Source organism: Heloderma suspectum, chromosome 12 (genome assembly GCF_057233095.1).
Source record: "Heloderma suspectum isolate Gila_16-S chromosome 12, 16-S_ref, whole genome shotgun sequence".
NCBI lineage: Eukaryota > Metazoa > Chordata > Lepidosauria > Squamata > Helodermatidae > Heloderma > Heloderma suspectum.
Window position 1 is genome coordinate 10,686,529 of NC_139469.1, and position 25,722 is coordinate 10,712,250.

Below are 25,722 nucleotides of genomic sequence, written 5' to 3' on the forward strand. Positions count from 1 at the left end.
GGGAATGGGGCTTCAGCACGGTTCCTCCTTAGCTTCCTCCACCTTGACCTAGTAGCATAAGTGACAGGGAACATTAATCTGCAAAACTGGAGAAAACATGGCGACAGGCTCAACCTTTTAAAAGCTGCAGAATTTGGTTTACCACCGTGCAGAATTTTGATGGTTGTGGATTTGTTCAGACATAAATACTTGGCCTTTTCAGTGGTTCCAAGTGTTTCGCACACTTTATTTTGTCATCCTGGTTATGACTTTTAACCTGCAAACCCCCCCGCCCCCAAACAGCTTCAGGCCAGGTTACCCAATATGAAGCTGCCTGAGCAGTAGATAGTTGGGGGACACTCCCGCTCTGGGTCCCGCCACCATCAGTGACGTGCAGGCGGGAGAGGGCCCTCTTAGTGGGTGCACCCAGGCGGTGGAAGGAGGCCCATCTGGCCCCATCTCTGTTGGCCTTTCGCTGACCTGCGAAGGCCTCACTTCAACAGCCCTTTGGCCTACTGAACCATTCACTTTCTCAGCATTATTTGGTTGTTAGCTCTTTTATCTCCTGTATCTTGATGTACCAGGCTATTTTATTGTAATGTTGGGCTTCCATTGTTGAGCCTTGGGCATCCAGTATAAGAGTTTCAAGTATACGATTCTATGGATAAACCAACAACCCTGTAACGTAGACCGGTGTTTTCCATGTATCATTTTTCCATAGGGGGTGGGGAGGGAAGCTGAGGCAGAGTCAGCCCAGCCTCTCTGAGGCCACCCTGGCAGAAGAAGAGATTCAAACTGGGAAGCTCTCAGTTCATAGTGGCCTCTTGGCCAAGCCGAGCTGGTGACAAAGTAACAAGATTGGCCATTGCAAGGTCTCCTTGGAGGTTCTGTATCCTGTTGCCATTAGAGGGGGGGCTTCCGGAAGTACCATAGATGCTTCGTGTGACCATATGTTATTGAACGGGGGTATTGAACCACAAGCCTGGGGGCCAAATCCACCTAAACTGGGGTCCCCAGAGAGCCACAGCCCCTTCCCCATGTCACCAGGTGGTTTCGGCTTTCCCCCTTCGCCCGATTGTTTGGTGGTTTCCCGCTTCGCCCGATTGTCTGGTAGTTTTTCCCCCTTCACTTGATTGTCTGGTGGTTTCCCAGCTTTTGCACATTTTTTCTCCCATTTTAAAAGGTTGAAATGTCTCCCCTAAGGTTTAGCTACTGGCAGGAAGAGCTTTAAGATACAGTAGGGTAGTATTTTCCACTCCTTTCACCTTTGGCTCTGCCCCATTGCCTTTGGCCCCACCCACCACTACAGTGCAGCCCCCGAAACCTTATCTGAGTTGGAATTTGGTCCTCGGGCTGAAAGATGTTATGCACCCCTGCTATAGACATGGTGCACATCCATATTGCACCAGATGCATCCATCGGGCGTCTGACCATTTCCCCCACCCCCCACCCCATTTGCAGATTCCACTGGGAAATACTGGATGGTTGGCAATGAGTCATCTGTCACCAGCAGCAGCGACACACCGGTGGACTTCTTCTTCGAGTTCTGTGACTACAACAAGGTGGCTATCAAGGTCAATGGGAAATATCTGAAGGGTGACCATGCCGGCGTCCTCAAAGCATCTGCCGACGTGATCGACCCCTCCACCCTCTGGGAGTATTAAATGCACTTTAGCGTCCTTCCTTCCTTCCCTCTGCTCTATGCTCTCCTCCCACCTCCGCCCCTCCTCTTTCAGTTGCCAATTTGTTTTTGTTCGTGGTTTTTTTTTTAAATGTTCTGGTGTGTCTCTTCCTAAAGAAAGGGGTTCTCTTTCAGACCAGCCTGCTGCTTCTCTCCAGCCGTAGAATTTTGGGGGTTAATCTCCTCTTCCCTTTGTTATGGGAGTCTCCCTTTAAAAACTGGAAAAATATAATTAGCCCGCAGAAAACAGTGCCCTCTGCCTGCATAGACTGTTAGGGGGTGTTGGTTTGTAAAGGGTTAGATACCAAACCTCCCCTTCTTTCTGCTGGGCCTCTGAATTTAAAAAGGGAATAAATTTCCACTGAAGTAGAACCGGTCCCCTTGACTGGAACTGGCGCCTCCCCACATGGTGGCCCCAGCAAGAGCTAGTATTGAGCTGAGCTAAGGGGCTTTTGAGTCGCCACAGTGGCAGCTCCTTTGGCCTGGTGCGGGCGCTGGAGGTAACCGTTACTCAACCAGCTTTCTCACGCTGGGGTTGCTCTCTGGATTACATTAGCTTTCTCTCTCTGTCTCGGCATTTGACCCGAAGTGAAATACCTCCTTTCTTAGCTAAGCCAGAGAAGAGGTAGCCGAACATATCTTGCCACCCCCATGAAGTGGGGGCTGTGCATGTGCGTGCATGATGGTGATGGGATAAGTCAGAGGGTCAGTTGAGAGACAGACTTGAGCCAGCAAACAAGGGCAGTAATAGGGACCAGAAACGCATGTCCATGCACACACAAAACGAGCTGTTTCATTGGACCAGAATTGTGCAGGAGCTCCAGTCATTCATCTCGTAAGAGGCTGAACTTGTTGAATAGTTCATCATCTTCTGCTTTGAGCTCTGCTCTGCTCTGCTCTCTCTCCCCACCCCCCAGCGCTTCGTGCTTCTAAGTGTCCAAGGAGCATCTGGGAGCTTCTCCTAAAAAGGCTTGACAACTGCACTGAAAAGCTGTTGACACTGCCTTACTGTTCCTCTCCACCTCCCTCTGGAAGGTGCAAGTTGTTATAGAACTTTTCTTCTTTTTTATATATATATATTATCGTATTTGGTATCTTAAAAAAGTAATATTAGAGGGGCCAGGGCTACCTGAAATGATTATTGCCTGTTGATGACAGTATCCGATAGATGTCAAGCTGCACATCATTATCTGCACAACTTCTTTTTTTGTCTTTAGTGGGGGGGCAGGGAGAATCTCGGCTTACCCTCCGTTGTTTCCTTCCTGAGTGCCTCCAAGGAAGAGTATTTTCCCCGCAAGCAGCTGCCTCCTACAGGGGGATGGGGTGAGGGGTGTCCAAGTCATTTCTGCAGCTGAATAACACACTAGCCACTGCGCAGGCTGAGCGTGGACCAAGTGGCATGCACTCTGTTGTCTCACCATCTGTTGGTGACCTCCCCCGCACCCCCTCTTTCTAGCTTCACTTGGGAGTTTATTGTGCCTCAAGAACAGCCATATCTCAGCAGCTTTTTGTGCATGCACAGAAGCCAAGATGAGTTTTGGGGAGGTAAGGAAGAGGCAAAACAGGAGGGGGTAAGCCATGTTGCATGTTTACATGCATTCAGGGAGGGGGGAAGTCTTTGTTGTTTCCGGTCCCTTCTAGACTGGTGGCTTGGAAGCAAGTTGCTAATCTCAATTTACAGACTACAAAGCTTTTTAAGCATTAGCAAATGTTTGCACAGTTATACGTCAGTCTGCTTTCTCTCATCTCTCAACCTGACTGGAATTTCTGTCCTCCCTTTCTTTCCCCCTCTTTGCCAAATGGCTGTGTGGGTTTTTTTTTGGGGGGGGGGTTTGGTTTTTTGAGGGTGAGCGTCCAGGTATCTGTTTCTGGCTGATGTGTCTTGCTTACCTGTCCCTCCCTGCCCGTGTCTGCTACCAGCTTGTGTTTTTTGGAAGGTCTGTCTGAGGCTGCTCTCAAGCACCTCTCCACCCCAGCGGGTCACTTTGCGATTCTGCACGCATAGTTCCTGGAAAAGGGAAAGATGACCAAAACAGTGTGTTTCTCTCTATTTATATGAGCTCTCCACGGAGCGTCCTCAACTGTCTCTAATAGGTTTGCAGTACTGTATAATCCATGTGAACATTTGTAACGTTGCTTAACGGTTCCGGAGTTTGGAAACGTCTCGTATACATATGCACACACCGTTTTTCTATTTCGATGCCTTCTTGGGGGTTATCTCTGTTCCCTTAGGCCAACCTGGTTATGATTCTGAACTTTAGCCGTCTCTTGCCCAATCCAATGCTCCAGTTTTACCATCATGCAGTTAGGAAGGACTTCAGACAAAAGGTGCTTGTACGCCTCTGTGAATCCATCCGTCCCATGCCTTGCTAAGCACGGAACCCGCTTGGGTGGCTGTTGTTGCCCAAATTCAAGGGGCTACTTGTTTAATTGCTAAGGGCAGAGCAGGAGCGTGTTTTGAGCCTTAATAAATCACTTTTCCATCTTTATTGCCATTGATGCTTGGTGCTAAATTCTTAAGCAAACTGGAATTATTTGCCTTACGAGTAAAGGAGGATCTGATCCAGGGGCTGTGTAGGAGCATTGCCTGGGATCATCTGGAATTTCAGGAGCAGTAAAGAGTTGGGAGGCTTTTCTTGTGAAAGAAAACACAACATTGGGAACACAGATGACTTGCGAGAAGGGCCAAGTGTGTGGTCCCATGATTTAACACTTGCTGGCCTTCACACTTCATATTGCCTCCCTCCAAATCCCTCTTTCCTGGGTGACCCCACTGGCTTCTCCTATGTAACAATTTAAAGTTGAGAGTTCTCCTTGCCTTCTTCCTTGGCTATTGTGGCTCTGAAGAGCATCTCACATTGTTATATTTTGTTAAGGTTTTTTTCCTTTTAAAACACTTTTGTAAGTGCCATTTGTATAACAAGCTTCAAATGGAGAAGAGAAGTGACAAAATAAAAACCTGCATTCAGATAAGAAATAAATTGCTGTGTGTATTTTTTTTTTTCCTCCTCGTCCTACTGCAGTATAAGGGTGCAATCCTTTGCATGTTCAGACAGGAAAAAACTCCTATAATTCCCAGCATTCCCCAGCCAGCCTTGGGGGTGGGGAAGGGGTCCTAAAGATTATTTTTGTGGTTCTGCAAATCTTGGGGTTCCCTCAAGCCTGCTAATCTCTCTTTCTCTCAGGTGTGGAGGGGTGCCAGGATGGAGAGAACCAAGGTTGCTTTTGTGTTGGAATAGCACAGCCTTCCCCAGCCTGGTAACGCTAAACATCTGGAAGGCACTACTCCCAGCTGGCCTGACCATTGGCTATGCTGGGTGGGGCTGATGGGTGTTGTAGTCCAACACATCTGGATGGCACCAGTCGGGGAGGCCTGTGCTAGTCCCTTGACTTTGGTTAATAAGCACATTGTTCTGAGCCTGGAGTTCAAAATGGAACCGGAAAGGCTCCATCTTGGAGTGCATAAGCAACTTTTGGCCTGCCAGATGTTTTGGCTTATAACTCCCAGCAGCCCTAGCCAGCATAGCCAATAGGTGGATGGGACTTGTAGGCCAAAACACCTGGGAGGCTATACATTGCGCACCCCTGACATAAGCAGCTGGCTTCCAAGATGTATTCTCTACCCTGATTACAAGCACAGTCATGAGGAGACCCTCAGACTTTCCCAACTCCCCAAGAAGGTACCTCCCCTAAGTGTGGTTAATTTACCCCTTTTGAGAGGCGACACTTTCTCAAACGGCTGTGTCATATACATTCAGTTCTGGGTGTGAAAGGGCTTTGTTTTCTGTGTGCCGTTGTGGGCAGCAAATAGCGAGGTTCCTTTTTGCAAAAACGCTTGGGTCTTGAATGCCTGCACAACTTGAAACATCTCTCTGTATCGCAAGGGCTTGACAGTTCTGCTGCTCCCTTCACAGTGGGGACACACCTGTGTCTGGGCAAGACTAGCAATAAACTGCTCCTGAGCTGAGGTGAGGTCTCCCTGGGGTCCTGATTCCCCGTTAGCTGAATCCTTGGTCTTGTGGGGTGTTTCCTGACAACAAGCATACTATGCCTGGATTCTTGAGTCCTTACTACCACCTGGGCGACTGGGACTCTACTGCAAGAGTGCATAACCTCAGGCTTGAGGGCGGGGGGTGGTGGTGGTCAAATCCAGCCCAGATGAGATTCTCCAGATGACCACGCCCCCTTTCCTGGCCCATCCCCTTTCCTCTGACCACCAACCATTTGGTGGTCTTCTGGCTCTCGTGTACTTTGGTGAACTGCCTCTCCTAAAATTTACTGGTACTTTGAGCGGTGCCCACCACTGGAATGCAAGCTCCAGGAGTTTCTCTGAGATGGAATTGGGCCCCTGGGCTGAAAGAAGTTCAGCACCCCTGTTCTGCTGAGTCACAGCCTGGTCGAAGGTGGATCTCAATAGCAGCACTGCTACCCGGCAACAATGGATGGTGACTTATGAAGTTGGACTCTAAATGCATGCTTAGGCTAAAAGTGGGCCTCAGGTCTGAAAAGGTTGAAGGGTAGACCCAACTCCTCTGCTGGGTGTATGAGAGGACAGGTAGTTGCTAGGCGATTGCAATATCCAACTAACAAATATTCCCTGGCCTGGAAACATACCGACCCAACAACGCAATCTGGTAAATCCTGCACATTCCAGAAGCAGCCTTTCCAACTCTTCTGTCCCCCAGCTGTGTTGGAGTACAAGTCCCATCATCCTGGCCCTGTGAACAGCCAAACATTAATGGTGTGCTACTCTGTAGCACAGAGCTTCTGAGATTCTTAGGGTGCTCCCAGATTAGGCCTTTATCATACAATTGCCCTGCCTCATTCACGGGATTTTATGGGGGTGCCAGACATTGTCTTCTGTATTTAAAACATTCGTATCCCGCCCTACATCATTAAGATCTCAGGGCTCTCAAGATCTCATTGTCTTCCGTTTGTAATCCTCCTGTGTCTTGCTACATCTTCCATCTTTTTTTCTTTCCACGTAAATTAGTTAAGGAGGAAAAGACAGAAGAGCTGTGCAGTGCTTTTTGGTTGGAAGTGCCAGGAAGATGCAGCACTGCACTTTTTGTTGGTTCTAATGAAGGGATTGCCCAGGTGTAGGTTTTAGATTTTTTCCCCATGGACGAGCACAGCTACCTTTGTTTTTCTAGGATGCTAAAATAGGTCCACCAAGCTCCACATTTACCCTATGTAGACTGTTCATTGTAGATGGTAGTAGCCTGTGCAATATGTGCACTTTGCAACTTGTTTTTTTATCTTGGAAAAGAGTGCAATAAGGTTTCAAGAGTGCCCTTGAAAAAGGGTTTTTAAAACCCGAAACGCGTTGGGCTTCAATTAAATGTCTCCACAATTATCCAACTCGCAGTGCTTAAAATAGGTTCGCCAAGCTCTGCATTTGCCCCAATGTAGATGGTTTAGTAATATGTGATCCAACACAGAGCAGCCTGTTTTGAGTTTTACGTCCTGGGCAAGTAATGCAAATGTACTTGCTTTGCACTGCCGGAAAAGAACTCTGATGCATTTCCTCCTTGCTGTGTATGTTTGTGTTTACAATGCTGTTCTGCAGCTTTTTAGGCTGCAGCTGGTGTGTGAAGACGGTCAAGCAGAGGTGTTATTAAAAAATAATAAAGCAAAGCTATATATATATATACACACACACACGGCAGTCTTCGTTGCCAGTAGCAACTTAGCTGAGGTTCTTTTTCTGTGGCAGTAAACTCTTGTACTTGAAGGACTTTTTCTCCCTGCAGAGCGAGGCTTGATATGTGAGAGAGAAAAATGGCTGGTTTGCAGGTGGGGTTCTAGTCTCCCCATCACCATTTTTTTGAAAAGCCAAGCCACTCTGTGAGGGAAAACTTGTCCCTCACAGAGCGATGTTCCTCCTTCGAGGCCACCCCGGGACCAGCCACCCCTACCACCAGGCCTAACTGGGGCCTGACTGCAATGCGCTGAGGGCAAACCAAGCAGTGTGGCTTGGTGTTTTATAGGACCCTTTGGGCAGGCACCATTTTTTTGCAGGCCTCGACCGTGTCCCTCCCGAGACAAATTAGCCATTGTCAATGGGGCTGCTGGGTTTATGGAGGCCGAGCCTGGATGAGGGCAGAGGAAGAGGCCTTCTTGTCGCCATGGTGATGAATGGCCTGACTGAGCCACCCTGCGTGATGAGAAAAGCAGCGAATGGACACAGCGCCGGCACCGGATTTCGGAGGCCCCTTGGGCAAGGCACCCGCAGTGGGCCCCTCCCTCGGCGGGTCTGCCTTCTCACCGCCATTGTCCCCGGTTGCTCTTCACCCTCTTTCCCATCATTGCTGCCACTTCCTTGCTGGACAGGCAGAGAGCCAGGGAGCAAGCAGGCCGTGGCGTCTCCTGCTTCCCCCTTTCGCCAGCACCGCTGTCTGGGCCAGAGCAAGAGGCAGGCGAACAAGCAGGTTGCAATGGTGAAGAGGAGGAGCGAGTCCGGGGGGCCTTGTCAGTGGGGCCCTGCTGAGGCGTGGGCCCTTGGCTTGTGTCCGACCAGGCCTATGTTTGACGCTGGCCCTGCAGCCAGCGCCTGGTGGCTGGGCCTAGGAGCCACCATTTAGATTTAAATTTCCCATTGTTAAAGGGTTACCACGGTGGGCCTGGCTGGTCACAAAACACTCATTTCTCAGAAGACAAAACTGGTGAGACTGCAAGGAAAATAATGTGTCCAAGAAGCCAAGTACGAGGCAGAGTTGGGGTCTGAGCTCCAAAATACAAGATCACAATCCAAATAAAGACGGCTCTGGAGGGCAGCACTTCGATTTGCAGCATGCTAGCTTCCCAGTTAAAAAAAAAAGCAATGGATTAAAAAAAAAACTTAATGAAACTGACATCAGAAGGGGCAGGGGCCAAGTGAAGTGTCTGCAGGCACGCTGGTGTCTATGGACACCATGGTGGAGACTCCCTACAACGTAAAATGGAAAAAACCAGCAGAACATTCTAGGACAGTGCAGAAAGCACAAAAAGCCATACATTACATTTTTACACCTTTTTTCCTTGCTACTAAAAGCTGCATAAAGAAGGTGCAACATTCCATGTACCTTCCCACTCTCCACTGTGCAAGCATAACTGTTCCTTTATTTGTGCTACTGAGAAAAGGGCTAGATAGATTTGTTCTCTTTTGACTGCTCTGTTTCTTAAACTTACAGGCACAGGAAAAGCTTCACCTGCTTGATTTCTGCTTGTCAGGTGCTCTGAACGGCCTGGGAGAGAGTCCTCTTTTTTTCTTTTTTTTAAAGTGGTGACAAGAGGCTGAGGTTTTCAGGGTTACAAGTGCTTTCCCTCGCCTCTGCTCACACCAGGACTACTGTTTCTATAATAGCAGTGCATGAGGGAGAAATCCAGCAGGTGTAGCCATGCCTGGAAAAGCTTTGCCTGTTGAATTTTCACTGAGCAGGCTGCTGTTAAGGAAACGTGAACCCAGAAGAAAGGGTGTAGCGAGAGAAACTGCTGGCCCTCTGAAATCTATGTTATAAATGCAGAGTTCTGAATAAATCCCTCCTTGTCCAAGCATCGTCCAGGCCATGCTGAAAAATTTGGGCCCGTGTTTTGGCAATGGCTCAGCTGGCAAAGAGACCCAGGAGAGGACCCTCACGCCCCTTTCACTTCTGCTCTGTCCCCAGCGTCTTCCATCTCTCCCCTCCTCCCTAAAAGCTGCCAGGGTGAACCCTGTCACGGTGCTTTCTCTGGGGTGAAGAGGGGAAAAGGTCTGTGACCTTGAATAGCAAAGGCAGCCCAGCCACTGGCCAGATGCTTTGATGCTGTGAGGAGGCCGGGGGGGGGGGGTTGCTTTGCTGAATTCTCCCCAGCTCTGAATAGCAGCTTTTGAGTTCCTCGCATCCCCAAGATTTATCTGAAGAGGTTGGAGAAAAGAGCCTGTCCCCACACACCGCCAGTTCAGCCGCTCCATGGAAAACAAATGCACGCCTTCCTCTGCTCTCCAGGGATAAGCATCCCAGTCATTTCGTCACAGTGTCCCTGTGCGCTGCCCTCTGTAGCTTCAACGTCCAAGAAATCAAGGGCTGTAAAGGGAGAAGTGTGTGGCCACTTCTTATTTCCTTTCATATTAAGATAGAGAATACATCCTAAAGCCATCATTCCAACATTTTACAATATTGGGGGGCCGCTTGCCCCCAGAACAAACATTTAAGTAAAACATTCGGAGTAGAAGCATACAAAAGATAGTAATGTTGGTCTGTTAGGCAGATAACAACAACAACAACATAATAGTAATAATGTGTCAGTGTGGTGCAATGGCTAGAGTGTGGGACTGGGACTCAGCAGATCCAGATTCTAGTCCCAACTCAGCTGATCGGGTTCTAGTTCCCATTCAGCCATGAAGCTTACAGGGTGACTTTGGACCAGTCACTGCTTAACCTGTCTCCCAGGGTTGTTGTGGGGATAAAAGGGAGAGGAGGGACCATGTAAGCTGCCTTGGGTTCCTTGCAAAAGGTGAGTTATAAACAACAACAAAATCCAAAAATCATAGTAAGGATATTAACGGTAAAGGTAAAGGTGTCCTCAGCCAGTCGTGCCCGACTCTAGGGTGCGGTGCTCATCCCCATTTCTAAGCCGAAGAGCCAGCGCTGTCCGAAGACGCTTCCGTGGTCATGTGGCCGGCATGACTGAACACCGAGGTGCACGGAACGCTGTTACCTTTCCCGCCGAGGCGGTACCTATTTATCTACTTGCAATTTCTTGCTTTCGAACTGCTAGGTTGGCAGGAGCTGGGACTGAAGACGGGAGCTCACTCCGTCATGCGGCACTCGGGTCTCGAACTGCTGTCCTGCCGACCTTCCGGTCTGCAGTTCAGCGTCTTAACCACTGAGCCACCGCGGCCCAGTAGTAAGGATATTGGGACTGACTAAAACACCTCGAAATAGTGAGAGGGCTTCTGAATTTTCCAGAACTGTTTATCAGGCGAGATGTTAAGCAAAATGGGGGTGGAGAACGAGATGTCGGAGGCCTGATATTGTACAGCTCATACGTCGGCTGTCTTTGCTAGGGAATGTTTCACCTGGTTGTTTCAGCATGTCAGGCTGTGGTTAAAAGAGAGAGAGGTGGCAACCTGAAGTGGAAAAGGGAGGCCAGGTGGCCACCCGCCCTCAGAGAATGGTACGCAGTTAGTTACTACAGTGTTTGGGTCATACTGAAATTCAGTTGCTGGGGGAGCTTTGGAGAAGGTTCCAGAAGGGGCTTTACCTTGAGGAACTGCAAAAGGCGGCTGTCTAAAATGGCAGATTTCAGTTGCAATTAAAGGGAACTGTGGGGGGAGAGAGACCAGCCAGAGCCCCAGGGAAATTCTCCTGGCCAAGACTGCCAATGCTAATTGGCAGGGTTGAGGGTGTGGGGGGGTGCGCGCGCACACGCGCGCCATATCTATTTTGCCAGTTCAGGCCTTTGTGAGAGCCATGGCTCCACTCTCGCCTTTGTGGGCAGGAAAAGCAAAAAGCGGTGAAGATTGGTGGTTCACAATCGCATAGAGAGAAAAGCCGCCCCACTTGCCCCTCTCCAGGCAATTGCCTTCACTTCCTTCTTAAACCGCAATTATCAGCACCATTGGTTTGCGGAGGACTTTGGAGCCCCAGCCCAGCTGATGCCACTTGACCCTTCCCATTCTCTCCGGAGTCATTAACGCAAGAGGAGGGGGGCGGAGGGCAAAAGGCGACTGCAGAGCAAAAGGGGAGAGGAGAACATGATGTGCATCCTAGCCACAGAGCCTTGCTGAGGCTCAAATAAAAAGGGATTTCCCCCCTAAGTCTCAGATTTCAGCATCAGTCCCATAGTTGCATTTCATTCCATACTGATTAGGAAGAGGATCCGAGTGATATTGTTGTTTTCAGGAAAACGTGCTCTAAAATTAGCCTAGCAACAGCAGATTGAAATTGCCTCTTCCCCCATTGGTTGGCATGTTTATGACATCAGCCAAGGCTCCCCCAGCAACTGAATTCCAGGGGCGGGAAGAAAGTCGGTCTCCAGCCATTTTGGACTTCAACTCCCAGCATTCCTGCCCATTCGTTACACTGGCAAGGGCTGCTGGGAGTTGAAGTCCAAAACATCTGGAGCTCTGCCTGGTCTATTGCAGCCTTCCCACAAAACATCTGGCACCCCAGATGCTTTTTTACTCCAATCCCGAGGATTCCTGACAGTTGGCCATGCTGGCTAGGGTTGATGGGAGGTAACGTCCAAAACATCTGGAGGGCACCAGGTTGGGGAAGGCTGTTCTATTGGGTGGGGGTGTCACACTCTTGACTTTTATTCTGCTGTCACCTGTGAGGCCCCCAAATCCTGGCAGGGTCCTTAAAAGGTAGGCCTTTAAAATCAATTTCATGTAACAAGACTGACGTTGAGAGAGATGAGTAACTCGGGGTGAGTCCATGGGCGTGTATGAATCTAAACCCACATCTCAGGGCCTGCCAAAGACATTTTGCTGCCTGAGGCAAAGAACAAGATGGCACCCCCTCCCATTCAAAGCCAATTGGACTGGCAGATAAATCTGTCAACACTGATGTTGGGACAGCTCCTGCCACCTGGCAACTGCTTCAGTCTTCCTAATAGTAGGGCCGGCCCTGCCAAGCCTCCGCGGTCTTTGCCCACCTTCATAAGACATACTCTTAACAACGCTTCACACAACTGCCCCTGAGTATTAGGATGGTGGGACAGAGCGGGTGGCCAGTTTTTTCGATTGCATTTGTAGGGTACGGGCTCCCCCATCTCGATGTCCCTGCAGAATCCAGGCCTCCAAGAAGAGGTAGCCTGCCTCTCTGCTCAGCGGCAAGCAAAAATGCTGGGAGATTAACAACCATGTAGAACAGTCTTTTTGTGAACGTAGCCCAATGCTTCCCATTTATAATCTCTATGGCTACAGTGACCGAGCAGGAGAAGCCTTGTCTCACACATGTTCAAATGGTGAGTCTTCATATCTTGGCTCAACTTATGTTCTGAAGAATTTTCTGAACATGCTGGGCCAATTCACAGGAAATATAATCAGTATGTGTGGGTTTGCGTGTGTGTGTGTGTGTGTGTATAAGGCCCACCCAAGTGCATTGGATGTAGAGCGCATACATCTGTGTGTGCTTAATCCCCAATTCTTGCTCCATTTTTGGTGCAAGATGGAAATTTGACATACATCCAGTAATGTGAGACATTATATGGATCAGCTACAGCAGGCATGTTGAACTGCTTTGGGCCAGAATTCCTTTTTGGAGAACTCTTGGGGGCTGCATTCCAGTGGTGGGCAGGGCTGAAGGAAAAAGGGGCGGGGTCAAAATACAAAACATACCAGCTTAAAGCTTTTACTGCCAGTAATTGAGCTTTAGGAGAGGCATCTGAACCATTTAGAATGGCAGCGGTGGCGGCCGGGGGGGTGTGTGTGTACAAAAAACCGGAAACCACCAAATGACCGACAGTCGGGAGAAAGGGGCATGTCCATTTGAGGAACCCTGGAGGGTCGATCAGGACTGCGCACGGGCCAGATCAGCCCCTCGGCCTGAAGTTCTGCACCTCTGTGCTACAGTGGAACACTCCATGTACATTCATAATTATTCGGATAGGGTGAATGAGTTAAGCTGCAATACCAGCTCATCTCCTGGATTGCTTTTCGTGCCAGATCTGGAGGAGGAAGACAAGACGCTGCAGACCCCCTCAGTCCTTAGCAGCGTAGCCATTGGTGCTCATGTCACGAGAAAGGCTCAAATGGAGCCTCGCGCCACTTCTTATCATACAAGCTTTTCACCGCTTTTGCTGCTTGTTGACTGAGTCATTGGATAACTATCCTGCCTTTTCTTCCTTTGTTCCTATCCCTTAGGCTTCCTCTTCCTTTTCATTACCAGGGAATTACCAAAAAATGAGAGATTGAATAGAATCGGTCCTACATCTCTCTTGCAGAGTTAAAGAACCCTGCTTATCCAATGCATTCTGGGGGAAAGAGGGGGGTGCCCACCCCACCGGAAGGCACAGTTCATTGGAGGTCTCCCATCACAATGTCCCTGCAGGATCCAGGCATCCAGAGGTGGCCAATCCCACCCACCCATCTTGCTCTCCCTGGATTGCCCCAGAAATGAGCCTGCTTGTTTCAGCAATAAAATTGGAAACAAATCCGGTGTAGCCAAGGATGGTGCAAAGCAAAAGGCTACAGCCAAGAACAGGTCTGTTTCGAAGGCCTACGAGGAAGTCTGACCCAGAAGTCTTTATAGGGGTCAGGGCATTATCACTTGGTCTGCTCTGGCCCATTGGCATAAAGGGAAGAACTACTGGCTGGTGTTTCTGTGCAGTTATCTTCTTCGACCAGAGGCATGGAAGCTAAACCTTCACCCGCCATTCCTCAGTTCACCGGTTCAAAACCCATCATGGGCTCGAGCCTTGACAAGAGGTCCGGCTTCAGACTGAACTTAGGGTGCCATTTTGAAGGTATAGAATTTGGCCTAGACAATTGGATCAAAATACGGAAGGACATGAAGACAGATGGAATCAGAATGAGGTGGATGGCAAGAGACCCTGAAGCGTGGGGGAAGCTCTCATCAGCAGGATTATGGGAAGGAACGGCCTGTCAGACTCCCAAGAGTTGACAGCAGTGCTGGGGCTGAATATTGGATGTGCTTGGCCTTTGAAATGCTGAGCTAATTGGACTGGATGGGCCTGTCATTTATACACACACACACAGCTGCACATTTATTTAATGGGGGCAGATTTCTTTCCTTGTGGAGAAGGGGGGGGGCAGGAGAATGTCACTGCTGGAGAATCTCTCTTTATCCTGGATTAATAAATCAAGAATAGTTCACATGCTGGGCCCCCCTCCGCCTACTCCATTCTTGCAACCAAACATGGTTTAGAAATGCTATTCACTGCATGAGTACATGGAACTTTTAGAAGCTTGGTGAAACATCCCCATTATTGCATAATAGTGTCCACATGGAATCATTTGCAAAGAACACGAGAAAGGGAGATTTTGCTGTTGGAACCTCAGAACTCAGCGTGTCGATATTGGCGATTGCTGCCAAGTCAGAGGTTCTCCAAAACGGGAACTGCTGGCTCTTCTAAAAAAGCAGGTGCAAGCACAGGGGCAAGAGGAGAAAAGCTGGTCCTTCAGCCCCGAGTTAGATGCTGATACGCAAGATGACTAAGCCCATTGATAAAGGGCTTAGCTGTCAAGCATAACATAGCTCTGGGAAAAGCTCCTCCATGTACGTCACCTCCCATCCTGTTCCCAGGCTTGATTCAATTCCAGTGGGACATACGATTGCTTAGGGTGCCAATGGACCAGCCTATGATCCAAAATCTATAGATCCAAAATCTATAGTTAAAGCAATTCTGTGAGACTGGAGAGGTTCTCTGGCTTCCACCTCTTTACAAGTAGGAGTGAACAAGCAAAGCCACACCAATGACTGAATCATGTTTACATCACTGGATCTCGAGCTACATTCCTCGGGATCTTGCAAGATGTCTGCCAATATTGAAATGAGTTCCAAGGCACCATCTTCTCTGCAAAATGATCCCATGTGTCCCTTCTGTGTCATAACTGTGGGATGTTTCAGTGAGTTCCTCAATGAGAAGATGAATGTCAACGGACACACATTCCTGAAAGACTATACATTGCTACCGATCTTCCAAAACAGTAGTAGCTCTGGGCAGATCCTAAAGCAGGAGCAAGCAGAAGGGAAATCGGGCTTTGCTGGTAGATCTCTGGGGTATTTGCAGTAGGCTGCTCAAATGGCGTGTGTGGTGGTGATGGTGGGGAACCAGGAGTGGATTCTTGTGTGGAAGGACTATGAACTCCGCTCGGGTGCTGAAAACAAATTTTTAGGCTCAATAGGGGTAGCCTCTCTGTAATTCTAAGTGAATGTCTGCCACCATCTCTCCCCAATTTGACCCTGGCTCCAGTTGGTGGACTTCAAGGTTCTAGTGGAAAACTAAGCAGACCCCAACATCTTTCCCATCCTTGTTCTAGGTCACACAGTCCTTGCTGGACAGGGACAAAACCCAACAGGCCTGGCTGTTGCCCCAAACACACCTACTTTTGGCTATGTTAATATTTCTGTACCACCTTGGAATCATTGACAGTGGCTCAGTGATAGAGCACCTGCTTTGCATGCAGAAGGTCCTAGGTTCGATCCCTGGCCTCTCCAGGTACAGTTGGAAAAACTCCTGCCTGAAACCCTGGAGAGCCACTGCCAGTGTCAACAATGCTGGAAAAGAAAGACCAATGGCTGGGTTCACACAACATGACAACCCACACTCAAGGCTGAGTGTGGGCTGCCACTGAACTGCAGGTTGTGTTGTGTGAACCCAGCAGTGCTAACAAACCATGATTTAACCACAAACCCACAAAGAGAACCCATGGTTTGTTACTGGGTTGTGAACTGCGGGTTGTTCGTGGTTAACAAACCATGGTTTGTTAGCACGGCTGAGTTCACACAAAACAACAACCCATGGTTCAATGACAACCCACACTCAACTTTGGGTGTGGGTTGTCGCATTGCATGAACCAACCCAGTCAGTATAAGGCTTCCTGTGTTCCTATGGTCAGTACCCAATAAATTTTAAAAAATGAGTGTGCATCCTAGAATATGTTCCAGATGCTTCCGCAATGCACTGGGGGTTCTGTGGTCCGCTCTGGGGTTCCTCCACAGATGCAGAAAGGGTGTCCTGAAGGTAGAAAGCCTGAATGCCACTAGATTACAAACTCAGTCATCGTGAAAGGTCAAGTGAGGCAAAAAAATAAATTTTAAAAATCATGTATGACTATTGCATGTAGCCCGTGGCTTAGGATTGGCTCACTTTATAAAATGCCTATGCAAAAATTGGCATTTTCAGGTGTATAGCTGCAGGCTAGCCACATGTAGATAAGCACTTATCTACCTATTATAAGCATGTGCTTCTTGCTCATTATACACACTTGGAAACTTGAGGCTAACTGGTTCATGCTGCGAAGACACACCAGACACACACACACAGGGCACACGTGCAACAAACACACATTTGTGTCTGATCTTCACCCTTAACAAGCTACATGAGATATCCCCACTGTTTCCTAAATGCATTCAGTACAGGACTTCTGTAAAATGTGAAGCAGCCTTTACAGGTATCCAAAACTGAGGCGAGGGAAGGGGCATTCTCATCGCTGAACAAGACTGCAATTCAGCTAAGGCCTTGGTTGAGTTTTATGCTGGAACGTGAGGCTCGAAAATCTCTTGAGACTGCATTGCTCGTGGCTACATGTGGGTTTTCTCCCTCTTTTTTTGCCATTTGGAACAAATTAAGATTCTGTGGTAGGCTTCAACCATTTTTGCCTAGAAACGTTTACTGTTTTGGGCTGCTGTGATCTGAATATTTGCAGACAACTGCGGTTAGCCCAGCTGCTGCTGCTGCCTACCAGCAAGAACAGCAAAATGTTTCTGGGTACAGATCCTCTATAGGAAACCAGGACGCGAAAAACAGAGTGCACAATGGTTGTTTTTAATTACAAAAATTTCAAATTACAATATAATACAGAGACTTTTTACACATAGAATAGTAGAACAATTTCTTACCAGAAGGTAAAGAAAAATATTCTTTTTTTCCTTTTTTTTCCCCTCTCTCTTTTTTTTAATAAACGACTTATTCATTTTCAGCTATTGTTATACAAAGTTGCAGAACATGCACACCGTCCCTTCACAGGGTTTGCTCTTTTTTTTTTAATTAAACTTTTCTCTTTTTTTTTTGCTAAGTGCAAATACCAGATTTCTCTCTCCACCTTTTAAGGCAAGTTAAATGCGACACTGCAAATTTGATAATAGAAAGTACCTGTTAAAATGTCAAGCTTGGGGTATACAAAAAAAACCTTCCCCTTGTCTACCCGTAAAGAGAGATGGACTTTTTTTTTAAAAAAAAGGAAGTCACGAATAAAAAAAAACACAGGAAAGTTTGTAAGAATAATTAAAAAAAACTTTAACAGATATGTGTGTTTGTTTAAAGTATGCAGGAAGTGTTGATTAAAGTGAAGAAAAAGCAACCTGAATGATGCTGAAAAGGGACAGAACATGGCTTTAAGAGGGCTAAGTTGGAAAGGCTGTGGGCAGGCCCCCATCCGAGCCCCCTTCCTTGCAGATTAATCTGCCATATTGCCGTGGCACTAATGTAGAGGAAAGCAGGTTTTACACAGAAGGGCTGACTATCAGTGGGCTAAGCTCTTGACACTTCAAAGCTACACTGTGTACAATACACTAATTCTTACCAAAGTGGCTGTTTCTGGGCTATGTACCTCCTTCACATGAATAAATGCCGTATCAAATATTTTTTAAAAAATCCCTGCATGTAGAAAATGATCATGGCAAGGAAAAGAGGCTAGGCAAGAACTCCCTAGCTTGCTAGTTTTGTGCTTGCAGGGAACAGTTTGTATGGAGAAGCATTCCTTCATGCAAGCCATCATCACTTCCAGTCCAAAGTGGTACAGCTCAGACACAAGATTACTACCTCAGCGAGAACTATAACACAAGTAAGAATGCTACATTGCAGGAGGGTCATAATGTTCCCTGTTTCAGACACAAGCTGAGCACACAGGTTTGCAGAGGCAAGCTGTCAATGTGCAAGAAGCCTGCTGTGCATGAACAGGTCATATTCTACTGATGAATTTGGAGAACACCAAATAGCCGACATATATCCGACTGAGGTACTTGCTGCAACATCCAAATTCTTTGGGCCTCTTGCCAGCACACGGCTGTCTTTTGCCAAATGCGGTGTTATCAACATGTTAAGTGATCAAGGGCCCAAACCTTAAAAGCCAGTTCAAGGGGCAGACCGTTTATCCTAAAGTCACACCCCCCAAAACAGGCAAGTCACAAACAGAAACAGAAACTACTTGTTAATGCTAAAAGAACCTCCCCTCCATAACAGGGAAGACAATCCAACTAAGCGGTTCAAGGCAGAGCCAAGTGCGGACTTTAGAGCAACTATGAAATCTGAGAGGAGCAGAGTCTTGGCATCTCTGACTTTTCATGATCCAGAGTCAAGGTCTTTGCTTACACATCAAAAGGCGCTGTTCTAACATGAGAAAGGCCCAAACATTTGGAAACTCAGAGTCTCTTTTAAGTCACCATGAACTCAAGAGGCTTTTCCCATTGTTAGTGGACAAGCACAGAGCAGTGGAGAATGGAGAAAGAGAGATTTTGCTTTAAATACAGTCAAAATGGCAAAGATTCAACAACCCGAGCAAGAGAGTCTTCCTTAGACTCAAACCAATTCAATTTCCTAAAAGACAGAGATTATCCCCTAATTAAAGGAGTTTTCATTAGAGCACTAGAATGAGGGAGGCAATGTTTGGTGAGCCATTTTAGTCACCAGTTTGGCAAATATTCATGATATTCCTTGGTCTTTTTAGTGAAACGCCCCACTTACCAAACAGAAAACCCATTAAAATAGGCTCCACTGTGTGGGAAAAGACGGCCAATCTGTGTCCCTCCCTGTCCCAGCCTACGGCTGCCCACATTCTTAATCTCTAGTGGATGTAAAGCACCACGAGTGCAGTCTGGCCTGTGCCAACATTGCCATCGAGATCTTTTATTTCCATAGGAGAAGAGCAGGAACCCCACTGACGTGAATGGGAGGTTACACAGCAGAAGGACTCAGGGGCTGGCACCCAACACCAGCCTCTCACTCAGAATGAAGAGTCCTGTCCCAAGAAAACCCTAAAAGCAAAACCATTGGAAGGGATGATGGCCAGGAAACGCCAGCCTCGCCTTGGAGATTCAGCTGGTTGCAAAGCAGAACTGCTCAGGAGACAACAGCCAATTTAAACTGCACATCTACCTACTCCTGCTAGTACCTTCATTCAAGTGTCAATACCCAAAGACCTTCCAAATTGCTGTGTTGTAAATATATATATATATATATATATATATATATATATATATATATAAAGGGAAGCTTAATTTGAACTGGTTGTGGCAAAAGACCTTTATCTTCATTGGGCACAGAAGCCTAATACTGGAAGAAGAGCAGGGCCCACTCTGAACTACGCGGGATGAAAAATGCCTGTTGAGCTGCTCTCATGAGAAGTCATGGCACATCCGTGCACGCCAGAAGCAGAAACAGACCCTTTCTTTGTTCTGAAGGGCTTGAATGATCTTCACCGTGTGCCTGGAGCTGCCATCTTCGTAAGCCTTTTACTTCTGCTGGCATGAGCCAATGTTGGACACTGTGACAATTTTGTAGCCTAGGTCTGTGAACACACCACAAACAGTGCTGGAAGCTGAGCTTCGCTGCAATGCAGACGGGCCATATCCACACTTGGCATAGCCAACACAACTGATGCGCTCACAACAGCATTCCCTATTGCAAACGATATGCGGATGGCATACCTGTATCTTTAAAATGCATGCGAGCGTGTATCAGGCAGCCCCAGCCCAACTGTACCTGTGCATTTAAACATGTGGGCAGGCCATCCACACTTTACACTGTGGGGGACACCACAGCACCCACAGTTAACAGTGATCCAGTTCCCACATAATGGGTAATTGCGGGTTAATTAAGCCACAAATTACCTGGCGCGAGGAGTGAGCAAGCACAGTTCCTCCAGCGCACTCATTGCTTCTGTTGTCGGTTAACAAGCGACGATCGCCCTGTTCATAGGTTGTTCGCATGATGACCAAACTCAGATGTTCTGGGTTGTTCAGGGGTTTAACAACCCAGAGTTAACCCATGGTTTGTTATTGGCTTAACTCTGGGTTGTTTAATCTCTAAACCCCCCAGGGTGCCTGAGTCTGGACATTACGCTAACAGCCTACGAACGGGGCGACTGTAGCTTGTTAACTGGAAGTGGAAGCAATGAATGCACCAGAGGAAATGTGCTTGCTCACTCCCTCTTGTGCCTGGCAATCCATAGGTTAAGTGACCCATGATTGCTCATTATGTGTGAACCCACCTAGCGTCTGCAGAACTGTCTCAGAGCTCCAGCTGTGCAGGAGCTTCTTCACCCACCGAGAGATACAGAAGACCAGGCACAGTGCCATTGGGGATGGGACAGGGATGAGAATACAATGGAGTTTTGCCACTGTGGATGTTGGTGCCTCTTCCTTAGTGCAGGGAGCTTCCTGAAAAGTCAGTACAATAAGGCCAAGTCAGGTAGGGGAGTTGGGGAAAACCACACAGTACTGAGCTCTTAGGGGCAGCTTCCCCAGTTATGAATTAAACCACAGGATAGCATCCACAAATCACTCCTGGGTCCAAAACTGTGATGTACCGAGAAAAGAGTCAAGATGTTTCAGAATTATCACAGCATTCACACATCTCGTCAACAGTCCTCTCATCCCTTGGGGGTGGGGTGGGGAGGCGAGGGAGAGAAACAGTGCTATCAGCGCACCAGGCAATAGCTACTTTAAAACACAGAACTATCAGCATGACTTGCAATAGCTACTTCAAGGAATCTTATCATTTAAGGTTAAGGTGCTGATTTTAAAACCTGAATAAAGACCATGTGAGTAGCATCTGGTCAGCTATGTATTTTATGACTTAAAAATATATATATTACCAAACAGCAGCAATGTCAACAAAGGGCTAACAGCACGATCCTTCGCTCTAGATGTAGCTATGGATGAAACAGGAACAGAGAGTCAATGCAATAGAATTTTTAACCCAATATAAAACTTCAGGATGGACGAAACAAACATGGAGTACAGCTATTGCCAGATGAATCCTACACCATCCCACAAGCACTCAAAGGTCCTATGGCTCAGTGCATCGTATACCCACGGGAAAAGGTGCCATGTTTCACCATGGGAACATTCTCCTATATAATAGTTTGATCATCGTTCACTGAGCAAGGCCCTACATGAAGCCTGTGAGCTACACACAATTAAAAAACAACAACAGAGACTCTGGATTGCTGCCTTGTGCAGGGACCTATGCAAAACACCAGAGAAGTGTTTTTGTAAATGCAGGTATTTTAGGGAAACCTAGCCATAAAAGTATTTGGGTTCAATTTGCTTGATTATTTAATCAAAAAGGGGGAGGGGGATTGAAATCATTTGATTTCCAGATGGAAACGCTAAGCAGCTTTGATACCTATTGCAAGGGGAAAGGGAATTAGCAATCATCGTAATGGTTGCTGGGATAATTATTTTCTTTACCTCGCAGGATTTTAGGCTTGCCAGTTTTGGGGCCTCACCACCCTGGAGCCCAAGTGAGCAGCTCCCAGACTCCTGATCACCCTTCTCTTTAAGAAAAACAAAACAAAAACAAAAGAGAATAATGAAAACATGAGTTTGGTGACATGGCAGGAGGAAGGAAAGCCTCTGTACTTTTCTTTGTCTGTGGTCCAGAGTCATAGCATTGCCACACTCCAGAGTTGCTCAATGCTTATGACTGAGGTCAAAAGGAAAGGATTGCATTGGGGGGGGGGGGGAGCACAACTCAGAACCAGTCTGTTCAAAGTTCCCCAAAGAGGTTTTATTAAAATGCTTCTAGAAGGAAAACAGGCCCAACATTTCAAAGGACAACAGCATTTTCTGCATTAGCGAAAAGGAGGGGGGCGGGGACTCCTCCCAAATGGATTTTAATTTTTAAGGGGCAGCAGGAGAGCTGGAGACAGCCATCTTCCATGATCTTAGCAAATAGGACTATCAACGGTTGTTGCTATTTGATAACGAAAGGCTGATTCAGACTGGCAGCAGAATATCGTGAGGACAGGTGTCCTCAGGGCTCTGCACGCCTGCCGATCACATGGAAGCCTTATGGTGTGTTTCAGCCTGACACGCAGCCACTGCACGCATGCGCGCTCCGTATCTGCGAGGGCGACACCTCTTCGAACTGGGGGTGTGACTGCAGAGATCAAACAGTGATCACGTATAGGGTCGAGCCACTCCGCGAAGCCACTGTGCAATGTGCAGGTGCACAGGAGAAGCTCTCTGAGGACAGCCCACAACCATATATGCAACTGCCAGTTTGGGTATAAAACCAGCCCTTTGATAGCTCTTGAGACCGAAGGTTTCCGTAACTATGTGTGGTGATCCAGCAGCTCAGGCGTACACAGCGGGGCTCTGTGCACACGGAGGGGTGCAAGGATGCTTTGGATCATGGCCTGGTGTTAATGGGGGCTCCAATGTGTGCAGGAGCAGCCCCATTCTCTTCTAGGAGCTGAAAATGTGCAAGGGGAAGTTTCTTGCCCTGTAACAGAAAGAGCAAGAAACCGCTGTGCATGCAGCATGCCCAAGAGTGCTTTGGATCACAGCCACGCAGTTGCTGAACAAGCGCTCCCGACATTTTGCACGCCCTGAATAGCAGCTTGGGCATGCAAAGCACACGCCAAAGAAACGTGAGCCTCGCTTTGAAGCCAACCAGTTCACACAAATGCCCTTCCAAGGGTTCTAGACGTCTGAACCTCTTTGTCAACAACAAAGCTGTCCAGCACAAAGCCCTCTGACCAGCACTGTTATTCAACCATGAGGCTGCCACGTGCAGCGCAACCCTGCGGAAAGCAGCCACAGGGCGACATGGTGCACAAGAGTACATCAGACCATCACTGAGTCAGGCATCCAACTCCAGCGGTCCTGCCCAGATGCACAAACATTCACCCGCAGCAATGCTCACACCACCGACGTTGCATCTGTTTTGAAACAGGTCTCGTTTGCCGAGATCGAGGTGAGCAAACCTTCATATTTGGCATCTCAGAAGAGGCAGAGACCACCAAAACCTCTTTAAGAAATCCTGACCCACCAACCAGCCCAGCAGAGGCCAGCCATTGGCCACTTGCGCCCACAGCAGAAGAGGGTTACGGTGAAAAGCCTGCTGGTTGTCTAGCGAGAGCCCCGACAGAATTCCTTCCTGGCTGTGTGGCTTTAGGAGCTGCTCTCCTGTTGTTTCAAGCAGCCTGAAAGGGGCCTCTGCCAATGTCTGTTTGCTGCCGAGGCATTGGCGGCTCCCTCGAGAACTGTAAAATGGTATATAAATCTTCCAAACAAACAGCCTCCAGTTCAGGATTGACAGCAAACCAGGACTCGCTCTTCAATACAACTCCCTCCCACTCTCAGCACCAGTTCGGCCGATGGGCAAACTGCAGTTTTGGCACAAAGGGTTTTAAGTGCCCTGCTGCTGCTTCCCCTCGCCAAACGGCGCCATCCCCTGCTCATCTCGCCCAGAACTTCCTTTCTGAACAAACAGAGTGCATGAAAACAGAACCGGGACACATGCACACACCATTCCTCTCAAAGCTGCAGCCCAAATACTGTCCTCCCGAGATTGAGCAACAAAGACCGATTTCATGATAGGTGATGAAAGAACTAGGAGGGTGGACAGAACATGTACAGTACTTATGGTTTACTGGAAGGGGCGGGGGGGGGGGAGCATCTGCCAGTGTGTGGACTTTCCCTGCAGTGACTTCCAAAAGTACTGGTGCCTCCCAGAACCGGATTCAGAACCGATGACGAGGCTGCGGTCCAAAGTGCATAGGAAGATTGTGCTCCAGCTGCAAGTTCATCTGGGGGAAGTCAAAGTTTACCCGCATGTTAGGCAGGGGGGGCACGTAAGGGGCAGGGATGGGGCCAAGGTTAATGGGGCCGATGTTGTTGTACAGCGGACGGACAGGGGGCAGGGGGAAGGGAGGGTGCACGAATGGGTATGGGGGCATTTGGTGGTGAAGGTTCTGTGGAACCGGCCTGGGGATGGCTTCGAACCGCGGGATTTTCTCTGCAGGCTTCTCTGCTGGGGGCCCGATCCGCTTAAAACTGTTTTCTGCAAAAGAAAAAAAAAGAAAAAACAAAGAGTGGAAGGCAGGGAAGAAGATAACAGTTTTAAAGGGTGCAGTCCATATTTGAATCAATCCATTTGTTAGGTTAAAGCAATTACATCATTTTGTTTGACTAAAATGCTGCCATGGTTAACTGAGCAGCAGTTTTATCTATCCATCCTCCTTTCTCAAGTACTTATAAAAAAAAAATCCTGCAATTGGAATGCACCATCTTAAAAGAGGCATTCTGCCTTTTCCTCACAGGAGAGAATGCCTCCTTCTAAGAGGATGTGACAGATGTATGCAACATCTAAAAAGAAAGTATTCTTTTGCTTCAGATGTATTTTTTTTTAGTCATGACTCGTGTGATGAGCTAAATAAACTGCCACAGGAGGTTGGATCTAGGATCTGCCTTCCGCAAGAGGAAGGGCTGCGCTTGCGGAAGGCCCTGCCGCCCAGTTTGGGGGGATCCCTCCCCTCCCTCCACACTACAACTCATCCCATTCAGCAGGGTCTCCTGACTCTCTGTGTAGCGTTTTTAGGGGGCTGGAGGGGCTGCTGTGGGAAGGAACGGGGAGGGGAAGTCCAATTCCACCAGCACAGTTGATTCAAGTTAAATCTGGATCTAACCCATGGAGCTGTAACAGACCAGGGGTGGACAGACACCAGCCTTGTAGGATGTTTGTGGGTTTTTTTTACTAGAACCCAGAGGTCCACCATCTAGAGAAAAGGGCAAAATAATGTCTGAGAGGCTGAGCCAGATGCAAAATGGGGACTCAGGGGCAGGGCCAATCACTTCCTGCACACCCACCCCTATGAGCCTGCATATACAAGTACAAATCGACCACTGAGTTACTGCAGGTCAGGGATTCTAATACCAAACTCTGAAACTGGACAGCAGTTCAGGTAATTAAAGTCTGCTACTTTCCCATCTCTATTTGCCTAAGCCAAGGGTCCCCAGCCTTTTTGGACCTGTGGGCACATTTGGGAATTTAAACAACTGCTGTGGGCATCACCACAAAATGGCTCCCACAGAGGATGTGACTAGTCACATAATGGCTGCCATGGGGGCCTGGCTAGTCAAAAGTGAGCTAAAGGGGGTGGAGGACAGAAATAGTTGAGGCTAGAGGCTGAGAGGGAAACAGCAAGGTAATGAGGTGGAGGGGAAAGACAGAGCAAGGCTAGATGCGAGGGGGAGAAACAGTGAGCTGAAGAGCAGCAGGGGGTAGCAAGGCTGGGAGGGAGGGGGAGAAACAGCAATGCAAAGGGGTAGAGGAGAGGGAAGAGCAAGGCTACACAGGGGAGAAAGAAGATTGCCCTAACGTTTCCCAAGGCTTTTCTTCAA

General features: G+C 48.0%; 2 protein-coding genes across 7 annotated transcripts in view; one reads left to right on the forward strand and one right to left on the reverse strand.

Annotated features, from left to right (window-relative positions):
• The window catches only part of FSCN1 (fascin actin-bundling protein 1), a 43,752-nt gene extending 39,118 nt beyond the window's left edge, over positions 1–4,634 (forward strand). The window contains exon 5 of the mRNA XM_084818315.1: positions 1,441–4,634. Within this exon, the coding sequence (XP_084674441.1) occupies positions 1,441–1,643 (203 nt within the window). The 3' untranslated portion in view covers positions 1,644–4,634. The remainder of the gene's footprint in view (positions 1–1,440) is intronic.
• Positions 4,635–23,556: 18,922 nt separating this feature from the next.
• The window catches only part of RNF216 (ring finger protein 216), a 108,229-nt gene continuing 106,063 nt past the window's right edge, over positions 23,557–25,722 (reverse strand). For all 6 annotated transcript variants that reach the window (XM_084818314.1, XM_084818313.1, XM_084818309.1 and 3 more), the window contains one exon: positions 23,557–24,382. In XM_084818314.1, the coding sequence (XP_084674440.1) occupies positions 24,063–24,382 (320 nt within the window). In that variant the 3' untranslated portion in view covers positions 23,557–24,062. The remainder of the gene's footprint in view (positions 24,383–25,722) is intronic.